General features: G+C 52.4%; 1 protein-coding gene across 1 annotated transcript in view; it reads right to left on the reverse strand.

Moving 5' to 3' along the window:
- Nucleotides 1-17,446, reverse strand: part of LOC125447736 (EH domain-containing protein 2-like) — a 34,982-nt gene extending 17,536 nt beyond the window's left edge. Inside the window, exons 1-3 of the mRNA XM_059641003.1 lie at nt 17,384-17,446; nt 13,700-13,766; nt 9,305-9,717 (exon numbers count right to left, since the gene is read on the reverse strand). Of these exons, the coding sequence (XP_059496986.1) occupies nt 9,305-9,717; nt 13,700-13,766; nt 17,384-17,446 (543 nt within the window). The remainder of the gene's footprint in view (nt 1-9,304; nt 9,718-13,699; nt 13,767-17,383) is intronic.
- Between the last annotated feature and the right edge of the window lie 879 nt (nt 17,447-18,325).

Here is an 18,325-nt window from a genome sequence, read left to right on the forward strand (position 1 = left end):
ACAATTGTTCCCATTAAAGCAGGTTTGTGCCTCAGGAAAGCGAGTGATCTGGAGAGATATAAGCTGTGCACCAGGCCTCACCCGACTCTGTATGAACAGGACAGACAGAGGGAAATTCGCTGTTGTATTAAAAAGTTCAGTCACTCTCACAGCTGTGGCCTCTTAGACAAAGGGTTGTTAATTTTTGTTTCTTTATCTTTCATGGGATGTGGGTGTTGCAGGTCGGCCAATCATAAACTGACCTTGAATCGAGGGGCTCGCTTGGCCTTTTCAGAGGCAAAAGCCTGGACCTCGCCTGCGGTGGTGACGCCACAAAACTAGAACAGGCTGCCTATCACAACTCCTCGTGCACCCTCACCTGACAGAGTCATACAGCACAGAAACAGACCCTTCAGCCCAACTAACAAAGTGTGAAGCTGGATGATCACAGCAGGCCAAGCAGCATCTCAGGAGCGCGAAAGCTGACGTTTCGGGCCTAGACCCTTCATCAGAGGCCTGAAACGTCAGCTTTTGTGCTCCTAAGATGCTACTTGGCCTGCAGTGATCATCCAGCTCCACACTTTGTTATCTTGGATTCTCCAGCATCTGCAGTTCCCAACATCCCTTCAGCCCAACTAGTCCATGCTAAACATAGTCCCAAACTAAACCAGTCCCACCTGCCTGCACTCGGCCCGTATCCCTCCAAACCTTTCCTCTTCACAAACTTATCCAAATGTCTTTTAATGTGTTGTAACTCTACGCACATCCATTACTTCCTCAGGAAGTTCATTCCACACGTGAACCACTCGCTGTGGAAAAATGTTACTCCTCGTGCCCTTTTTAAATCTTTCTTCTCGCCTTAAACATAAGCCCCTGGTCTTGAAATCCCCCAACCCGAGGGACCACAGTTACACAGCACGGGAGCAGACCCTTTGGTCCAACTCATCCATGCCAACCACAAATCCTAAATAAATCTCATCCCATTTTCCAACATTTGGCCCAGTGCCCTCTAAACCCTTCCCGCTTATTGCCCAACCCAGGTGCCTTTTAATGCTGTAACCGTACCAGCCTCCACCACTTCCTCTGGCAGCTCATTCCATACACACACCACCCTCTGTGTGAAAAAGTTACCCCTCAGGTCCCAGTTAGATCATTCCCCTCTGATCTTAAACCTATGCCCCTCTGGTTTTGGACTCCCCTACCCCAGGGGAAAAAAAGGCCTTGGTTATTTATCCTATCCATGCCCCTCATGATTTTATAAATCTCTATAAGGTCACCCCTCAGCCTCTGACGCTCCAGGGAAAATAGCCCCAGTCTATTCGGCCCTTCCCTGTAGCTCAAACCCTCCAATCCTGGCAACATCCTTGTAAATCTTTTCTGAACCTTTTCAAGCTTAACAACATCCTTCCTGTAGCAGGGAGACCTGGATCGATAGCAGTATTCCAAAAGTGACCCTAACCAATGTCCCGTACAGCCCCAACATGACCCTCCCAACTCCTATACTCAATGCACTGATCAATAAAGGCGAGCGTACCGAACACCTCCCTCACCGGCCTGTCTACCTGGGACCCCACTTTCAAGGAACTATTGGCCTGCACTCCAAGGTCTCTTTGTCAAAATCCAGGGATTAATCAGCTGAAGATCCTGCAATTGAGAGCTGTGTATGCACGTGCGCGTGTGTGACTGCGTGTGTACGTGTGTATGTGTGTGCGTCGGAGACAGGAACAAACTGGGCTGTGAATGCCATCCTGTGGTCAAGCATCTTCTTTGGACTGACCCTTGAAGGAAACATCCTTGGGTGTCGGGCGGGAGATGGGGGTGACAGTGCTCTGTTAATCTCCCAACTGCAGCCACCAAATTCACGATTGTGGGGGGTAGGGCGGTCAACAAGGACAAACATGCAGATGGCACCCACACTCCCTGAAGCCCAGTTTTAAAAGATACACCTTGGGCTTTCAAAGTGGTTCACCTGGAAGATCCCAAGTTGATCTTAACGCACTATTAAAATGTTGTGTCTGTCAGAAGGAGTTCTCATTACCTGGGCAGTCAGTGAGCCTGAAAATCAGCATAAATATTGTGGAGTAACTAACAGCGGATCTCTGTCTCTAACATAAATAAACAGGTCTGAGGTTAATCAGGATAAAGATATGTTTATGTTGGCATCTTACTTGCCATCAGTTGTAAGCAGGATCTGCGCTATTTACAGACAGTGTGTATACACAGTCAGTAGGTCACAGATACAAACAAAGGCCATTTCAGGGTTTGCGGGAGCTGATAGGGTTTGTGGTGTGAATGGCAGAGAGGGTTCTGTCCCTTGAGGAACACACTGAGCTTCTTTAAACAAAGAATCTCTCTTCTTGGCAGCACGGAAGGCTTGGGCAGTAGCGCTGAGGGAGAGCTGCACTGTCACCGCCAGGGCCCTGCACACCCGATCAACCACATCATTCTGATGGACAGCAGTGGGAAGTCCACTAGCAGTGGGCTGGTCTGTGTTTATCCTTGTGTATCATCTTGTGTCCCAACTGTGGGATCTTGCTTTGTGCAAAGTGGCTCATGGGGTGGGGCTTGTTGGCTACTGAAAGAACAAAAATAATGAACATGCATTTCACGGCCTCAGCAAGTCCCTCAGCTCTTTACAGTCAGGAAAGGCATCTTTTTAAAGGGCAGTAGCTAGGATAATGCAGGAAAATTAGCAGCCAACCTGTGCACAGCAAGATCCCAGAAACAGGTGGTAGAAAGACCCACCCCACACTGACTCTCAGCTCAGTAACATTTCAATTTTAAAATTCACATCTGTTTTCAAGTCTCTCTGTGGCCTCTCCCTTCCCTATCTTTGGAATCTCCTCCCTTCTGGGATCTCTCTGAATTCCTTTAGTTCTGGCTCCTTGTCCATCTCCAATCTTCATCGCTCCAACGCTGACACCCACGCTGTGACCTGCCTGGGCCCTAAGCTCCAGATCCTTCCCCAACCCCTCTGCCTGTCTCTATGTCTGTATGTCTGTGTCTCTCTAACCACCACCCCACCCGACACACACACAGACTCTCTCTCTCTCTACATCTCACACACACACAGACTCTCTCTCCCACAAACACACACACACATCATTCGCTCTGTCCTTCTACCCCCCTACACATACACACACACACACTCACATATACCTCCCCCCACCCCCCGCCGCCAACACACACACACACATAAATGTGAACCTATGGTATGAATTTGTATTTGCAGATACATTCTAGTTTGTTCAAAAAGTGCACAATTTATATACAGTCAGTCAATGCAGCATTTTATAAATTCGCAGCAGGCCTCAACAGCTGAATGGCCTAAGCCTGCCGATATAACAAGGTGTTATATCCTCTGTCTCTCTAACCCTCCCTGGACTGACCTATCTCCTCCCGACCTCCTCAGAAATAAAACCAGTCTGACTCCAAACCAAAACACAAACAGATTCTAAACAAGGCCTCACACCTCACATACATTGTCTGACCTAAAATGTCACCTCTTGTTAACACTGATAAAACCCCTAGTTCTCTCAGGCCTGTGATTGAAAAGGTATTCAGGATTTGTGTATCCATTAAAGATTAGAGATTTAATGCCATCTTGGGTTTGTTCAATACATCCTCATCAGTGGTATGGCCCTTTGATCATTTACTAATAAATTCTGTGTCTGATTCCACCTCTCTCACTAACACCCGAAGGAGGAGTAGCCTCCGAAAGCATGTCTTTTCAAATAAACCTGTTGGATTATAACCTGGTGTCGCATAATTTCTGACCTCTTGCCTCAAAGCCTACCTCTGCAGTTAGCTATCGAGTAAAGCTCTCTCTACACTGTCTGCCATCAAACACTCCCAGGACAGAGGCAGCACCAGGTTAAATACAGAGTAAAGTTCCCACTACACCACTCCCCGTTAAACACTCCTAGAACAGGGGCAGCACAGAGTTGGATACGGAGTAAAGCTCCCTCTACATTGTCTGCCATCAAACACGCTGAGCACAGGGACAGTGTGTAATCCAGGAGTGGCTATGGCTCAAAGCAGGCAATGCTGGGACTATGGAGCTGCAAGCCAATCTGATTTGCAGACATCTCTGTGTAGTGGACACCTATATCCCCCCCGACACCTACACAAGATCAGGGTGGGAGTTGGGGGGTGGCGGGGTGGTGGTCCTCACAAAATGTGAGCTCCCTGATTGGGGCTGCTATCCTGGTCCAATGAAGGAGCCCTGGCTGACAGATATAAACAGGGGTGTCAGAGGTTCTGCTGACTCAGAGAGGTGGCTCTGAGGGAGCTGGGTCAGTGTCAAGGACTCTCCCTGTGTATGTAACAGGGTGACTCGGTGACAGGATACCGGTCTCTGCCGGATTGTTTTAAAGACCAATGATGTTTCTGGGAGTGGGATAGGGCCTGGACTGGGAGCTGTGCCCAGGGGAAGGGAGGCGTCGGCAAGTGTGAGGCTGCAGCCAGGCTAGTTTGGTGTCTGTGGTGAGGGGGTGAGGCATGAGGGACATGGCTTCAAATCTGACCCAGGCCTGACCTGAGCGATGAAGCTGCCAATCACTGTGAAATGAAAAGGCAATCACTGAGGTGCACAAATATTCAGGGCACACAGTCAAACATTCACTCCGAACACAGGCCTGCGGCTCAAATATCCCTCCTGTAATCTCCACCATGCCAAAGCTGGCCCCCTATTCAACTACGGAGGGCTTCAGATTATGGTCCCTTCCTGTCCCCACTCAAAGTAAACACGTTCTGCATTCCCATCATGTCAATGGGAGAGGGATCACTGGACAACACTGAGGAACAACGCCCCTGGTTCATATCTCAATCGCTCCATCGCCCAGAGGGAACCAACATCGGCTGATCCAACACAAGGACAACACTGATTGCCATAAAACCAGGGCTAAAGCACTCTGCGAGTTTCCGATTGTTTCAGACACTGGATCACAAGAATGGAAACTCGAGTTCCACGAGAGACACATGACACTCACACTGTGGTGCTGAGGGGGAGCCGCACTGTCAGAGGGTCAGTGCTGAGGGAGCGCCGCACTGTCGGAGGGTCAGTGCTGAGGGAGCGCCGCACTGTCGGAGGGTCAGTCCTGAGGGAGCGCCGCACTGTCGGAGGGTCAGTGCTGAGGGAGCGCCGCACTGTCGGAAGGTCAGTGCTGAGGGAGCGCCGCACTGTCGGAAGGTCAGTGCTGAGAGAGCGCCGCACTGTCGGAGGGTCAGTGCTGAGGGAGCGCCGCACTGTAGGAGGGTCAGTGCTGAGGCAGTGGGCACTGTCGGAGGGTCAGTGCTGAGGGAGTGCCGCACTGTCGGAGGGTCAGTGCTGAGGGAGTGCCGCACTGTCGGAGGGTCAGTGCTGAGGGAGTGCCGCACTGTCGGAGGGTCAGTGCTGAGGGAGTGCCGCACTGTCGGAGGGTCAGTGCTGAGGGAGTGCCGCACTGTCGGAGGGTCAGTGCTGAGGGAGTGGGCACTATCGGAGGGTCTGTGCTGAGGGAGCGCCGCACTGTAGGAGGGTCAGTGCTGAGGGAGTGGGCACTGTCGGAGGGTCTGTGCTGAGGGAGCGCCGCACTGTAGGAGGGTCAGTGCTGAGGGAGTGGGCACTATCGGAGGGTCTGTGCTGAGGGAGCGCCACACTGTCGGAGGGTCAGTGCTGAGGGAGTGGGCACTGTCGGAGGGTCAGTGCTGAGGGAGCGCCGCACTGTCGGAGGGTCAGTGCTGAGGGAGTGGGCACTATCGGAGGGTCTGTGCTGAGGGAGCGGGCACTGTCGGAGGGTCAGTACTGAGGGAGTGGGCACTGTCAGAGGGTCAGTGCTGAGGGAGTGCCGCACTGTCGGAGGGTCAGTGCTGAGGGAGTGGGCACTGTCGGAGGGTCAGTGCTGAGGGAGTGCCGCACTGTCGGAGGGTCTGTGCTGAGGGAGCGGGCACTGTCGGAGGGTCAGTACTGAGGGAGTGGGCACTGTCGGAGGGTCAGTGCTGAGGGAGTGCCGCACTGTCGGAGGGTCAGTACTGAGGGAGTGGGCACTGTCGGAGGGTCAGTACTGAGGGAGTGGGCACTGTCGGAGGGTCAGTGCTGAGGGAGTGCCGCACTGTCGGAGGGTCAGTGCTGAGGGAGTGGGCACTGTCGGAGGGTCAGTGCTGAGGGAGTGCCGCACTGTCGGAGGGTCTGTGCTGAGGGAGCGGGCACTGTCGGAGGGTCAGTGCTGAGGGAGTGCCGCACTGTCGGAGGGTCTGTGCTGAGGGAGCGGGCACTGTCGGAGGGTCAGTACTGAGGGAGTGGGCACTGTCGGAGGGTCAGTGCTGAGGGAGTGGGCACTATCGGAGGGTCTGTGCTGAGGGAGCGCCGCACTGTAGGAGGGTCAGTGCTGAGGGAGTGGGCACTGTCGGAGGGTCAGTGCTGAGGGAGCGCCGCACTGTCGGAGGGTCAGTGCTGAGGGAGCGCTGCACTGTCGGAGGGTCAGTGCTGAGGGAGTGGGCACTGTCGGAGGGTCAGTGCTGAGGGAGTGCTGCACTGTCGGAGGGTCAGTGCTGAGGGAGTGGGCACTGTCGGAGGGTCAGTGCTGAGGGAGCGCCGCACTGTCGGAGGGTCAGTGCTGAGGGTGCGCCGCACTGTCGGAGGGTCAGTGCTGAGGGAGTGGGCACTGTTGGAGGGTCAGTGCTGAGGGAGTGCCGCACTGTCGGAGGGTCAGTGCTGAGGGAGGTCGCACTGTCGGAGGGTCAGTGCTGAGGGAGCGACGCACTGTCGGAGGGCCAGTGCTGAGGGTGCGCCGCACTGTCGGAGGGTCAGTGCTGAGGGAGTGGGCACTGTTGGAGGGTCAGTGCTGAGGGAGTGCCGCACTGTCGGAGGGTCAGTGCTGAGGGAGGTCGCACTGTCGGAGGGTCAGTGCTGCGGGAGCGACGCACTGTCGGAGGGTCAGTGCTGAGGGAGTGCCGCACTGTCGGAGGGTCAGTGCTGAGGGAGTGGGCACTGTCGGAGGGTCAGTGCTGAGGGAGCGCCGCACTGTCGGAGGGTCAGTGCTGAGGGAGTGGGCACTGTCGGAGGGTCAGTGCTGAGGGAGCGCCGCACTGTCGGAGGGTCAGTGCTGAGGGAGCGCCGCACTGTCGGAGGGTCAGTGCTGAGGGAGCGCCGCACTGTCGGAGGGTCAGTGCTGAGGGAGCGCCGCACTGTCGGAGGGTCAGTGCTGAGGGAGCGCCGCACTGTCGGAGAGTCAGTGCTGAGGGAGTGGGCACTGTCGGAGGGTCAGTGCTGCGGGAGCGACGCACTGTCGGAGGGTCAGTGCTGAGGGAGTGGGCACTGTCGGAGGGTCAGTGCTGAGGGAGTGCCGCATTGTCGGAGGGTCAGTGCTGAGGGAGTGGGCACTGTCGGAGGGTCAGTGCTGAGGGAGTGCCGCATTGTCGGAGGGTCAGTGCTGAGGGAGTGCCGCATTGTCGGAGGGTCAGTGCTGAGGGAGTGCCGCATTGTCGGAGGGTCAGTGCTGAGGGAGTGCCGCATTGTCGGAGGGTCAGTGCTGAGGGAGTGGGCACTGTCGGAGGGTCAGTGCTGAGGGAGTGCCGCATTGTCGGAGGGTCAGTGCTGAGGGAGTGGGCACTGTCGGAGGGTCAGTGCTGAGGGAGTGCCGCATTGTCGGAGGGTCAGTGCTGAGGGAGTGCCGCATTGTCGGAGGGTCAGTGCTGAGGGAGTGCCGCATTGTCGGAGCGTCAGTGCTGAGGGAGTGGGCACTGTCGGAGAGTCAGTGCTGAGGGAGCGCCGCACTGTGGGAGGGTCAGTGCTGAGGGAGCGCCGCACTGTGGGAGGGTCAGTGCTGAGGGAACGCCGCACTGTCGGAGGTTCAGTGCTGAGGGAGTGGGCACTGTCGGAGGGTCAGTGCTGAGGGAACGCCGAACTGTCGGAGGGTCAGTGCTGAGGGAGTGGGCACTGTCGGAGGGTCAGTGCTGAGGGAGTGCCGCATTGTCGGAGGGTCAGTGCTGAGGGTGCGCCGCACTGTCGGAGGGTCAGTGCTGAGGGAGCGCTGAACTGTCGGAGGGTCAGTGCTGAGGGAGTGGGCACTGTCGGAGGGTCAGTGCTGAGGGAGTGCCGCATTGTCGGAGGGTCAGTGCTGAGGGAGTGGGCACTGTCGGAGGGTCAGTGCTGAGGGAGTGGGCACTGTCGGAGGGTCAGTGCTGAGGGAGCGGGCACTGTCGGAGGGTCAGTGCTGAGGGAGCGGGCACTGTCGGAGGGTCAGTGCTGAGGGAGTGGGCACTGTCGGAGGGTCAGTGCTGAGGGAGTGCCGCATTGTCGGAGGGTCAGTGCTGAGGGAGCGCCGCACTGTCGGAGGGTCAGTGCTGAGGGAGTGGGCACTGTCGGAGGGTCAGTGCTGAGGGAGTGCCGCATTGTCGGAGGGTCAGTGCTGAGGGAGCGCCGCACTGTGGGAGGGTCAGTGCTGAGGGAGCGCCGCACTGTGGGAGGGTCAGTGCTGAGGGAGCGCCGCACTGTCGGAGGGTCAGTGCTGCGGGAGCGACGCACTGTCGGAGGGTCAGTGCTGAGGGAGTGGGTGCTGAGGGAGTGGGCACTGTCGGAGGGTCAGTGCTGAGGGAGTGCCGCATTGTCGGAGGGTCAGTGCTGAGGGAGCGCCGCACTGTTGGGGGGTTGGCGCCGAGGGAGCACCGCACTGTCGGAGGGTCAGTGCTGAGGGAGAGCCGCACTGTCGGAGGGTCGGCGCCGAGGGAGCGCCGCACTGTCAGAGGGTCAGTGCTGAGCGAACATCAGTTAAAGATGTTATTTAACCGAGATCTCATGAGACCTGTTGGGGGAAACACTGTGGGACACTGTTCTACAGAAGGGAGGGGTTGTTCGGGCCAATATTTATCCTTCAATCAATAACAGATGATGACCTGGTCATTATCACTTTGCTGACGAGAGGAATCCCTCTGCATTGTGCACAGTATATACCAGAGGTTCTGCAACATGAATGGAATTCGTTATAGAAATTCCTCAAGAATTTGGAAAATCCTGAGACACAGATTCCGTCTGGCCCAGTGTGAAAGGCAACTATTCAGTTGCAGGCCTCTCTTGATCTGCTTATTCCTTCAATGTGCTGAGATTAACACCAAGCATTACAGTGCACTACCAGTAAATACAAAACTGACTGTAACTGAGGATAACATTGAGCTGACCCACTGGACAGGAGTTGCCCAAGGACAGAGGGGGTGTTGGATTTATAAATACGCTGAAACAAGCCGCAAGCAGAATACAGCTAAGCATCAATGAGATATTGAACCCGATCACACGATTGCCCCCTTTGCCGATCAGCAGCTTTGACGAATATCAATAGCGTCCTCTCACCCTCACGAGTCGGGCTCTCTTCACCAAATCATTCAGCTTCCTCAGGGCAGCATTCCGAGGCAGGTTCTGCAGATCCAGGAACAGATCCTGCTCCTCCAGCTCAAACAGCTTCCGGTTCTCGGAGATGAGGAGGGGCTCGGACCAGAAGGAGCCGATGTAGACCCGCATCACCTCGGGCGTGTTGATGACTTTACCGAGCGACCACATCAGGGCCCCGTAGACCCGCATCAGCTGCTGGGTGTCCACCTGGTCGGCCTTGTTCAAGACAACTCGGATCTTGTCCTCATTCCCCTTCAGGGCCCGGATCGCCTCCGAGAATTCATCCGAGATCTCCAGCTTGTGAGCGTCGAACAGGAGGATGATCCGATCCACTCGCTGTGCGAACCACTGCAGTACAGCAGCAAGATCATAACCTGCAGGACAGAACGGCATGGCTTTATATTGGAACAAAAACAAGTTGCTGGAAAAGCTCAGCAGGTCTGGCAGCATCTGTGAGGGAGAAAACAGAGTTAACGTTTCGGGTCCGGTGACCCTTCCTCAGAACTGATGGTGGCTGGGAAGACATCGGTTTATCTGCAGCAAATAGGGAGGTGGGTGGGGTTCGGAGTAAACAATGAGAGAGAGAGAAAGACAGTTGGATAGACGAAGGAGTTGCTGACGATCAGGCTGGGGGTTGGGGGGTGAATAGTTGTTAATGGGGGCTGTTAGTGACTAACAACAGGGGGTGTGTAGGGGCAGGCTGTGTGGTAACAAGGCCTGGTGTGTGGGGTAGGGGGCTGGGACTTGGGAGAGTTTAGACCCTAAAGTTATTGAACTCAATATTGAGTCCGAAGGGATTTTACAATGGTGTTCCTTTGTATACACACCTGGTCTCCAAACCCAGAGGCATGGGTACTACCCCTGCATCACAAAAGCCTTCCAGAACTCCTCAAAGGTATTTTCTGAACGGACCTGTTCAGAGACACACCTCTGCCACAGGTTGGACTGGCTCGGTGGCTCAGTGGTTAAGACTGCAGCCTCACAGCGCCAGGGACCCAGGTTCGATCCCACCTTCGCGCAACTGTCTGTGTGGAGTTTGCACATTCTCCCCGTATCTGCATGGGATTATTCTGGATTCTTCCTACAGCCTAGTGATTTGCAGGTTAGGGGAAAGTACCCAGAGCGTCCAGGGATGTGCAGGCTGGGTGGGTTAGAGATAATGGGAACTGCAGATGCTGGAGAATCCGAGATAACAAAGTGTGGAGCTGGATGAACACAGCAGGGCAAGCAGCATCTCAGGAGCACAAAAGCTGACGTTTTGGGGCTAGGCCTGAAACATCAGCTTTTGTGCTCCTGAGATGCTGCTTGACCTGCTATGTTCATCCAGCTCCACACTTCGTCTCTCGGGTTAGCCGTGGGAAATGTAGCAGGGTGGATCTGGGTGGGATGCTGTTTGGAGGGTCAGTGCAGACTCAAACAGCCTCTATCTGCACAGTGAGGATGCTATGAGTCTGACATAACCTGTGCTTCCAAGGTCAGAGGTATGAACACTACAAGGAACTCAGGTATCCTTGGACACTATGGTAGGTCAAGTCTCATCTTAATTGTCTTCCTGCTGCTACCACCCTCCCAGGCAGTGAGTTCTCACCAAAATCTTTTCTTCAATTCTCTTAACCTCTTGTTCCTTATCTAAGGACACTGTTTGCAGGTTCATCCTGTCAACTGTGCCAGGGGTCAGGCAGTTTGACTAAACTTCCACCCACAATAACTTACCAGGACAGGTTAGAACTCTCTCATTACAACAACAACAACAGTATCTGGAATTGATGTTGGACCTTTCACTGGAAGAAAGTGGCAGCCTCAACAGCAGACAAAATATTGATTTGATTTATCACTGTCACACGTACCGAGATCCAGTGAAAAGTGTTGTTTTGTGTGCTCTACAGGTAGATTGCACTATACAAAGTACATCAGGGTAACAGAACAGAGAGCACAGGATACAGTGTTATAGCCACACAGAAGGTGCACAGAGAGACAGACAGATCAACATTAACATTAAGGAGGTACATTCAAAAATGTGATAACAGTAGGGGAAGAAGCTGCTCTTCAATCTGTTCATCTGTGTAATCAAACCTTTACATCATCTGTGTGATGGAAGGGGGTGGGGGAGAATAAACCCGGAGTGGGAGGGGTCTTTGATGATGGTTGCTTTCCCGAGACAGTGGGATGTAAAGATGGAGTGAATGGATGGGGGGTTAGTTTGTGAGATCGACTGGGCTGTGTTCACAACTCTCTGTAGTTTCGTACAGTCCAGGGAAGCGCAGCATTCCAAACCACACTGTGACACATCCAGACAGGATGCGTTCTGTGGTGCTCCTATAAAAACATGGTAAGAATTTTTACAGGCACGGCAAATTTCCTTAGCCTCCTGGTAAAAAAAAGAGGCGTTATTGCAGTTTCTCGACCATCACATCAACTTTAGGAAGGGTCAATGGTGAGGGAGGGCCGCACTGTTGGAGGGTCAGCGCTGAGGGAGCGCCGCACTGTCGGTGGGTCTGGTTTGCAGAAGAGACATTAACCCGAACCCTCTATCTGTCCTATCAGGTGGGAGATGGGAGGCCCTATCCCTGAAAATGAGGCCTCATGACACATGCCTTTCAACCGACAGGCATTCTCATTGCTGCTGTGGGATCTTGCTGTGCCACCACCTTCCCACAGCAGCACCCCCTGCCCCCCACCTAAAAAGGCTGTTTCGTTGGCTGCCAAGATGATGCAGATATCCTGAGGGCTGTGGAAGTTGTCACGGGTGGGACGGGCTGGGGCCACGAATCCATCTCACTAACAGACGGGATTCTGCTAACCACACAAATTCAGGCTGAAGACGAAAACTGAACTGCGTCCAGGAAAACTACCCACCCCTTGGCAGCCAATCACATCCCAGGCCCCACAGAACTCCGAAAAAGGTAGAGCTGGGAGCTGCTTTGGGAAGGACTGGTTCGGAAAAACATGCATAAAGTTTTATCAAACACACTACCCCCAGGGAGCGGAGTTGGTTGGGGGGGGGGGGGGGTCCTGCAGCTGCTGGGAATATCAGAACAAACTCTCACCAAATATCTGCAGCAGAATTTAAGCAACAAAAGTCTGCAAACATTTCGAAAACACAGCTGCACAACAGCAGTCTCAATCTCTGAATGTCGGTGCTGTCAGAGTTTGAGTTATAAGGAGGGGCTGGGGCTTCCTTCACTGGATTACTGCGGGTTGAGGGCTATAGGGGCTTTTAAAATTACGAGGGGCGTGGATAAGGTGAATAGCAAAGGCCCTTTCCCCAGGGCAGGGGAACCCAAAAACCAGAGGGGCATAGGTTTAAAGTGAGAAGGGAAAGATTTAAAAGTGACTTACGGGGCAACATTTTCACACAGAGGGTGGTGCGTGTATGGAATGAGCTGCCAGAGGAAGTGGTGGGGGCTGGTACAGTTACAGCATTTAAAAGCCATTTGGATAAGTACATGAATAGGGGAGGTTTAGAGCGATATGGATCAAATGCAGGCAAGCGGGATTAGTTTAGTCGGGAAACTTGGTCAGCAGGGATGAGTTGGGCCAAATGACCAGGAGCAGGCGAACTGTCTCAGGGTGTGAGGTAGATCAGCTTAGGACTGAGACAAGGAGAAATGATTCAGCAGAGGTTGGCAAACCTGAGCAATTCTGTGGAGACCAAGTCACTTGAATATGTTTTCAAAAATAGATCAATTCTAAAGGTGTCATGGTTGTGGCAAGAGTGTAGGACAATGGTGATGAAGCAGAGGATCAGCCATGATCTCAATGAATGTTGGAACAGGCTCACAGGCTGAGTGGCCAACTCCTGCTTCTAGTTTCTATCTTTCTATTAATATCTTTCCATTTGGCCTCGACCCTACTCTTTGACTTACATCTCCTCAAATCTGATCCTTGCCCCCACGATAGAGTTTGACATCCTCTCGATGTCAGTAGTTTGGGGGTCAGTGAGGATACCCCAGCACAGTTCAGGTGAAGACCATCCAACTGGTACAGGAGCCACTCTCACCAGGCCTGGCGCCTGTGCCCTATGAACCAGAGCCCGGTTCTCTCACTGCAGCCTTCACCACACATTCACCCCTCTCTTCCACATCTGCCCTGTACCAGTGTGCGCAGGGCTGACTGAATTAAACCAAAAGTTACAACTTTTGAGGCCTAGTTTCCTTAATGTGGCACCTAGCTCCTCAGACTGGTAATGCAGAATCCCTGTCTGTGGCTTTGGTACTCCTGCAGGCCATGACAACTCAATTCTCCCCACCCCACCCTGGTCACTGCTCGTTCCTCTCCAGCCTTGAGCTGATGCCCCGAACCCTGGCAATGGGCAGGAACATTGCCACGTGAGCCTACACACAATTCCAAACTCACAGAGATGAGATTCAAGGGCACTCAGGGATGGGAAAGTAAAGCTGTCCTTGTCTACAACAGCCACAGCCTGTACAAGAAGAAAAATAAATGATTAGGGCTGTCAGAAACCGGCAATGACACGCCTGTCACCCTAAGGATCTCGAATCAGAACCTTTCTCTTAAAAGAAACAGGATCACCGGACCCGAAACATTAACCCTGTTTCTCTCTCCACAGACACTGCCGGGCCTACTGAGTTCCTCCAGCACTGCCTGTTTTTATCTCAGATATCCAGCATCTGCAGCTCTTTATTTTACTGCCTAATCGCTGGATGACATCATCAGGTTGGGTGGAGCCTAATGCAAGCTCCAACATTAACCCTTTACCTTACACCACAGAGGTGTTGCTATACAGAGAGCCAGTGTAGGTCAGTGAGTGCAGTCAGGAAGGGGAATCAGATTGAGTTGGAATTGGAGGTGAAAAATTTCAGGGGAGTTGAAGTTTGCTCTGGGGGTTTGTTTAAGTACACTTAACGCTTGAGTATGCTTTGGCATTGTTGTGTTTATTGGTCAGTGCATTGGGTATAGGAATTGGGAGGTCATTTTGTGGCTGTACAGGACAATGGTTAGACCACTTTTAGAAGACTGCGTGCAAATCTGCTCTTCTTGCTGTGGGAAAGATGTTGTGAAGTTTGGAAGGGTTTAGGAAATGCTTACGGGGATATTGTCAAGGTCGGAGGGTTTGAGCTACAGGGAGAGGCCGAACAGGCTGGGGCTATTTTCCCTGGAGGATCGGAGGCTGAGGGGTGACCTTATAGAGGTTTATAAAATCATGAGGGGCATGGATAGGGTGAACAGTCAAGGTCTTTTTCCCCAGGGTGGGGGAGTCCAAAACTAGAGGGGCATAGGTTTAAGATTTTTTTTTCCTTTATTCATTAACAAGGTCAGGTTGTTACTGGTCAAGCAGCATTTATTGCCCATTCCTCATTACTCAGAGTCAACCACATGGCATGGGTCTGGAGTCACATGTAGGCCAGACCAGATAAGGATGGCAGTTTCCCTTCCCTAAAGGGCATTGGTGAACCAGATGGGACTTCCCCCTTAATTCCAGATATTTTCATTGGATTCAAATTCCACCATCTGCCACGGTGGGATTTGAACCCAGGTCCCCAGAATGTTATCCGGGCCTCTGGATTAGCAGTCCAGCAATAATAGCACTAGGCCATCACCTGCCCACATGATAGGAAAGATTTAAAAAGGACCTGAAAGGCAACTTTTTCAAATGCTGGCAAACGGGACTAGATCAATTTAGGATATCTGGTCAGCACGGACAAGTCGGGCCGAAGGGCCTGTTTCCGAGCTGTATAAGTGAAACGTCAGTCATAGCCACGTTCCAATTGGATAAAAACAGCACGGCAGCTCGGTCTTTAGTAAAACTGCAGCAGCAAGGATCCATCAGTTGCTTGGCCAGAGAAATGTGTCAATATATCCTCCAGCACTCCAACAAGGCTGGAAGCAGATACAGAAAATCCGTAACAAGTCAGCCCAGGAGAGGTAGGTAATTTACCAAGTAGATAGACAACATTACAGGACATTCTACACAATTTACAGCCCAGAAACAGGCCATTCAGTCCATCTAGTCTGTGCTGGTTTTTAAGCTCTACCTAAGCCTCCTCCCATTCCCTCTTCATCTCATACTATCACCCTATTCCTCTCCCCTTCATGCATTTATCCAGCTTCCTCCTAAATGTACTGATTTGCCGTGAGAGTGAGTCACACATCCTTCCACTCTCGGTGAGGTGGGGGGGGGGCTTCCCCTAAATTCCCTGTGGAATTTTTACATGGCTATCTTATATTGATGACCCCTAGTTTTTGTCTCGTTCCACAAATTCTGCTTCAGTTATCCAGGGCACTGGTGAGACCACATTTTGAACATGGTGCGCAGTTTCGGTCTCCTTATTGAGGGAAGGTGTGTGTGTATGTATCTGAGGTGGTTCAGAGGAGGATTCCTGGGTTGCTACTGGGAAGGAGTGGGTTGTTCAAGGAGGAAAGGGTGGACAGACCGGGTTTGTTCCCACTGGAGTTTGGAAGAGTGAGGGGGTGATTTGATTGAAGTGTATCAGACCCCGAATGGTCTGTGCATGATGGATGGGGAGGGGATGATTCCTCACGTGGGTCAGTCCAGAACCAGGGGGTCACTGATTTAAAAATGAAGTGTCACCCTTTGAGAGGGTGAATAGCCAAGGTCTTTTCCCCAGGGTGGGGAGTCCAGAACCAGAGGGGCATAGGTTTAAGGCGAGAGGGGAAAGATTTGAAAGGGACCTGAGGGGCGACTTTTTCTGTGCTGCATGAGTCTATGACAGACAAGGAGAAATGTTTTTCTCTCAGAGGGCTGAGAATCTTTGGAACTGTCTGCCTCAGGAGGCAGTGGAGACAGGGTCATTGAACAGTTTTAGGACTGAGGTGGATAGATTCTTGTCAGATGGGAAGTGAAAGGGAGGAAGTGGATAAAAGGTGATTGAAGCATTAAATAAAATCAACCAGGAAACCATGAATGGTGAATTAGATTTGAGGGGCCGAATAGCCTATTTCTACTACTGCCTTGTAGGTCTGTCTGTAAGGAGAGACATCCGTTGATATTGTCCCTCTGGAATCTCCTGCTGACAGAGGCTGCTGGTTCCGTGGCCCACTCCAAATCCCTGAGGGTCACCCTGTAGATCCTAGTTACCCTCACGATAAACTGGGACCCTTGGGACCCATTTGTAGATAGCCCAGCATTCACTGCACAAGGGAGCCTGGGGTCACCGGTGACACACTTTGTGAATTAGGGAAAGCCGGAGGTTTGCCTTGACACGGTGGCTCAGTGGTTAGCACTGCAGCCTCACAGCGCCAGGGACACGGGTTCGATTCCACCCTCGGGCGACTGTCTGTGTGGGGTTTGGAAATTCTCCCCGTGTCTGTGTGGGTGTGCTCCGGTTTCCTCGCACAGTCCAAAAATGTGCAGGTTAAGATGGATTAGCCATGGAGAATGCAGGGTCACAGGGGTGGAGTGGAATGCTTTTCAGTGGGTTAGTATGGGCTGAATGGCCTGCTTCCACACTGTAAGGATTCAATGATTACAGGCAGATGAGCCTGGGACAAGTTTAGGTTTGTCTTGAAGAACAAGAGACACTCACTCTCCAGATTCCTCAGTGCAAGTTCTGACAATGTCTCTCTCTCTAACTGCGAAACCTGCTGCAGTTTTATAAGATCAAAGTCCCAGATACTGAAGATAGTGTGACAAGCTACAGAAGTTAAAAGGGCTAATGAGGAAAAGCATTAATTGTTTGGAACACTGAGGTGTGAATGATCTCATTAAAGAGTTTAAGCAGATTGAGGAGCACAAAGCTATGGAAAACAAACACCAGATTAGAATCTTTCAGTGATATTATTTCCCCCCAAAACCTTTTCCGCTGTTTATTGTGTGCACAGGATACACCGAACAAAGCTCACAGTTTATAATTACACAAGCAAACATCCAGGTTTGTCAGAGTTTCAGAGTTCCATGTGTCACTCCCATCACCTGGTTCCCAGTGAGAACTTATCGAAAAGCACTGAGCATAGTCAGGGATCCCAATCTCCCACAACCTTACACAAGGTCTACTTTTCACCCCCTTAACTCTTGGACACAACGTTTGTTCAGGGGAGGCCATTCTGCCCATGCTTTACCAGACAAGGGGCATCATAGTCATAGAAGAGCAGCACTGAATCAGATCCTTGAGTCCAACTCATCCGTGCCGACCAGATATCCTAAGTTAAACTAGTCCCATTTGGCCCATGTCCCTCGAGCCTCTTCCTATCCATGTACCCATCCAGATGCCTTTTAAATGCTGTAACTGCACCAGCCTCCACCACTTCCTCTGGCAGCTCATTCCAAACTCGCACCACCCTCTGTGTGAAAAAGTTGCCCCTCGGATCCCTTTTCAATCTTTCCCCTCTCACCTTAAACCTATGCCCCTCTAGTTTTGGGCTCCCCCACCCTGGGGAAAAAACCTTGACTATTCACCCTCTCCACACCCCTCATGATCTTATAAACCTCTACAAGGTCATCCCTCAGCCTCTGACACTCCAGGGAAAATAGCCCCAGTCTATTCAGCCTCTCCCTGTAGCTCAAACCCTCCAACCCTGACAACATCCTTGTAAATCTTTTCTGAACCCTCTGAAGATTCACAACATTCTTCCTGTAGTAGTGAGACCAGGAATGAACACAATATTCCAAAACTGGCCCTAACCAATGCACTGTAGAGCCACAACTTGGCCCTCCCAACTCCTATACTCAATGCACTGACCAATTAAGACTAGAAGCCGGGGATATCACCCAGACTCCATCCAAATTCCAGTCTTGGGCTTGGCAGCCAAGCAGCAGGAGAGCAGAGGGTGACCCATACTATCCCCTGAACCCTGACTTCTCATTTCAATTGAAAAGTTGCCACTCAGATTGGCCATACCAGGGCAGGGGGGAGAGGGCAGGATGGAACAGCCTGAGATGGAATGCTCTCATCCTTCTCTGTAATTCAGACCTTCCTTGGTATGACACCCCTTCCCCCTGTAGATCTGGATACCCCTCCCTGAAAGATAAAGGCCCCCTCTCCCTCACAGAACAGTAGCTCA

This window comes from Stegostoma tigrinum, chromosome 39 (assembly GCF_030684315.1).
Source record: "Stegostoma tigrinum isolate sSteTig4 chromosome 39, sSteTig4.hap1, whole genome shotgun sequence".
Taxonomy (NCBI): domain Eukaryota; kingdom Metazoa; phylum Chordata; class Chondrichthyes; order Orectolobiformes; family Stegostomatidae; genus Stegostoma; species Stegostoma tigrinum.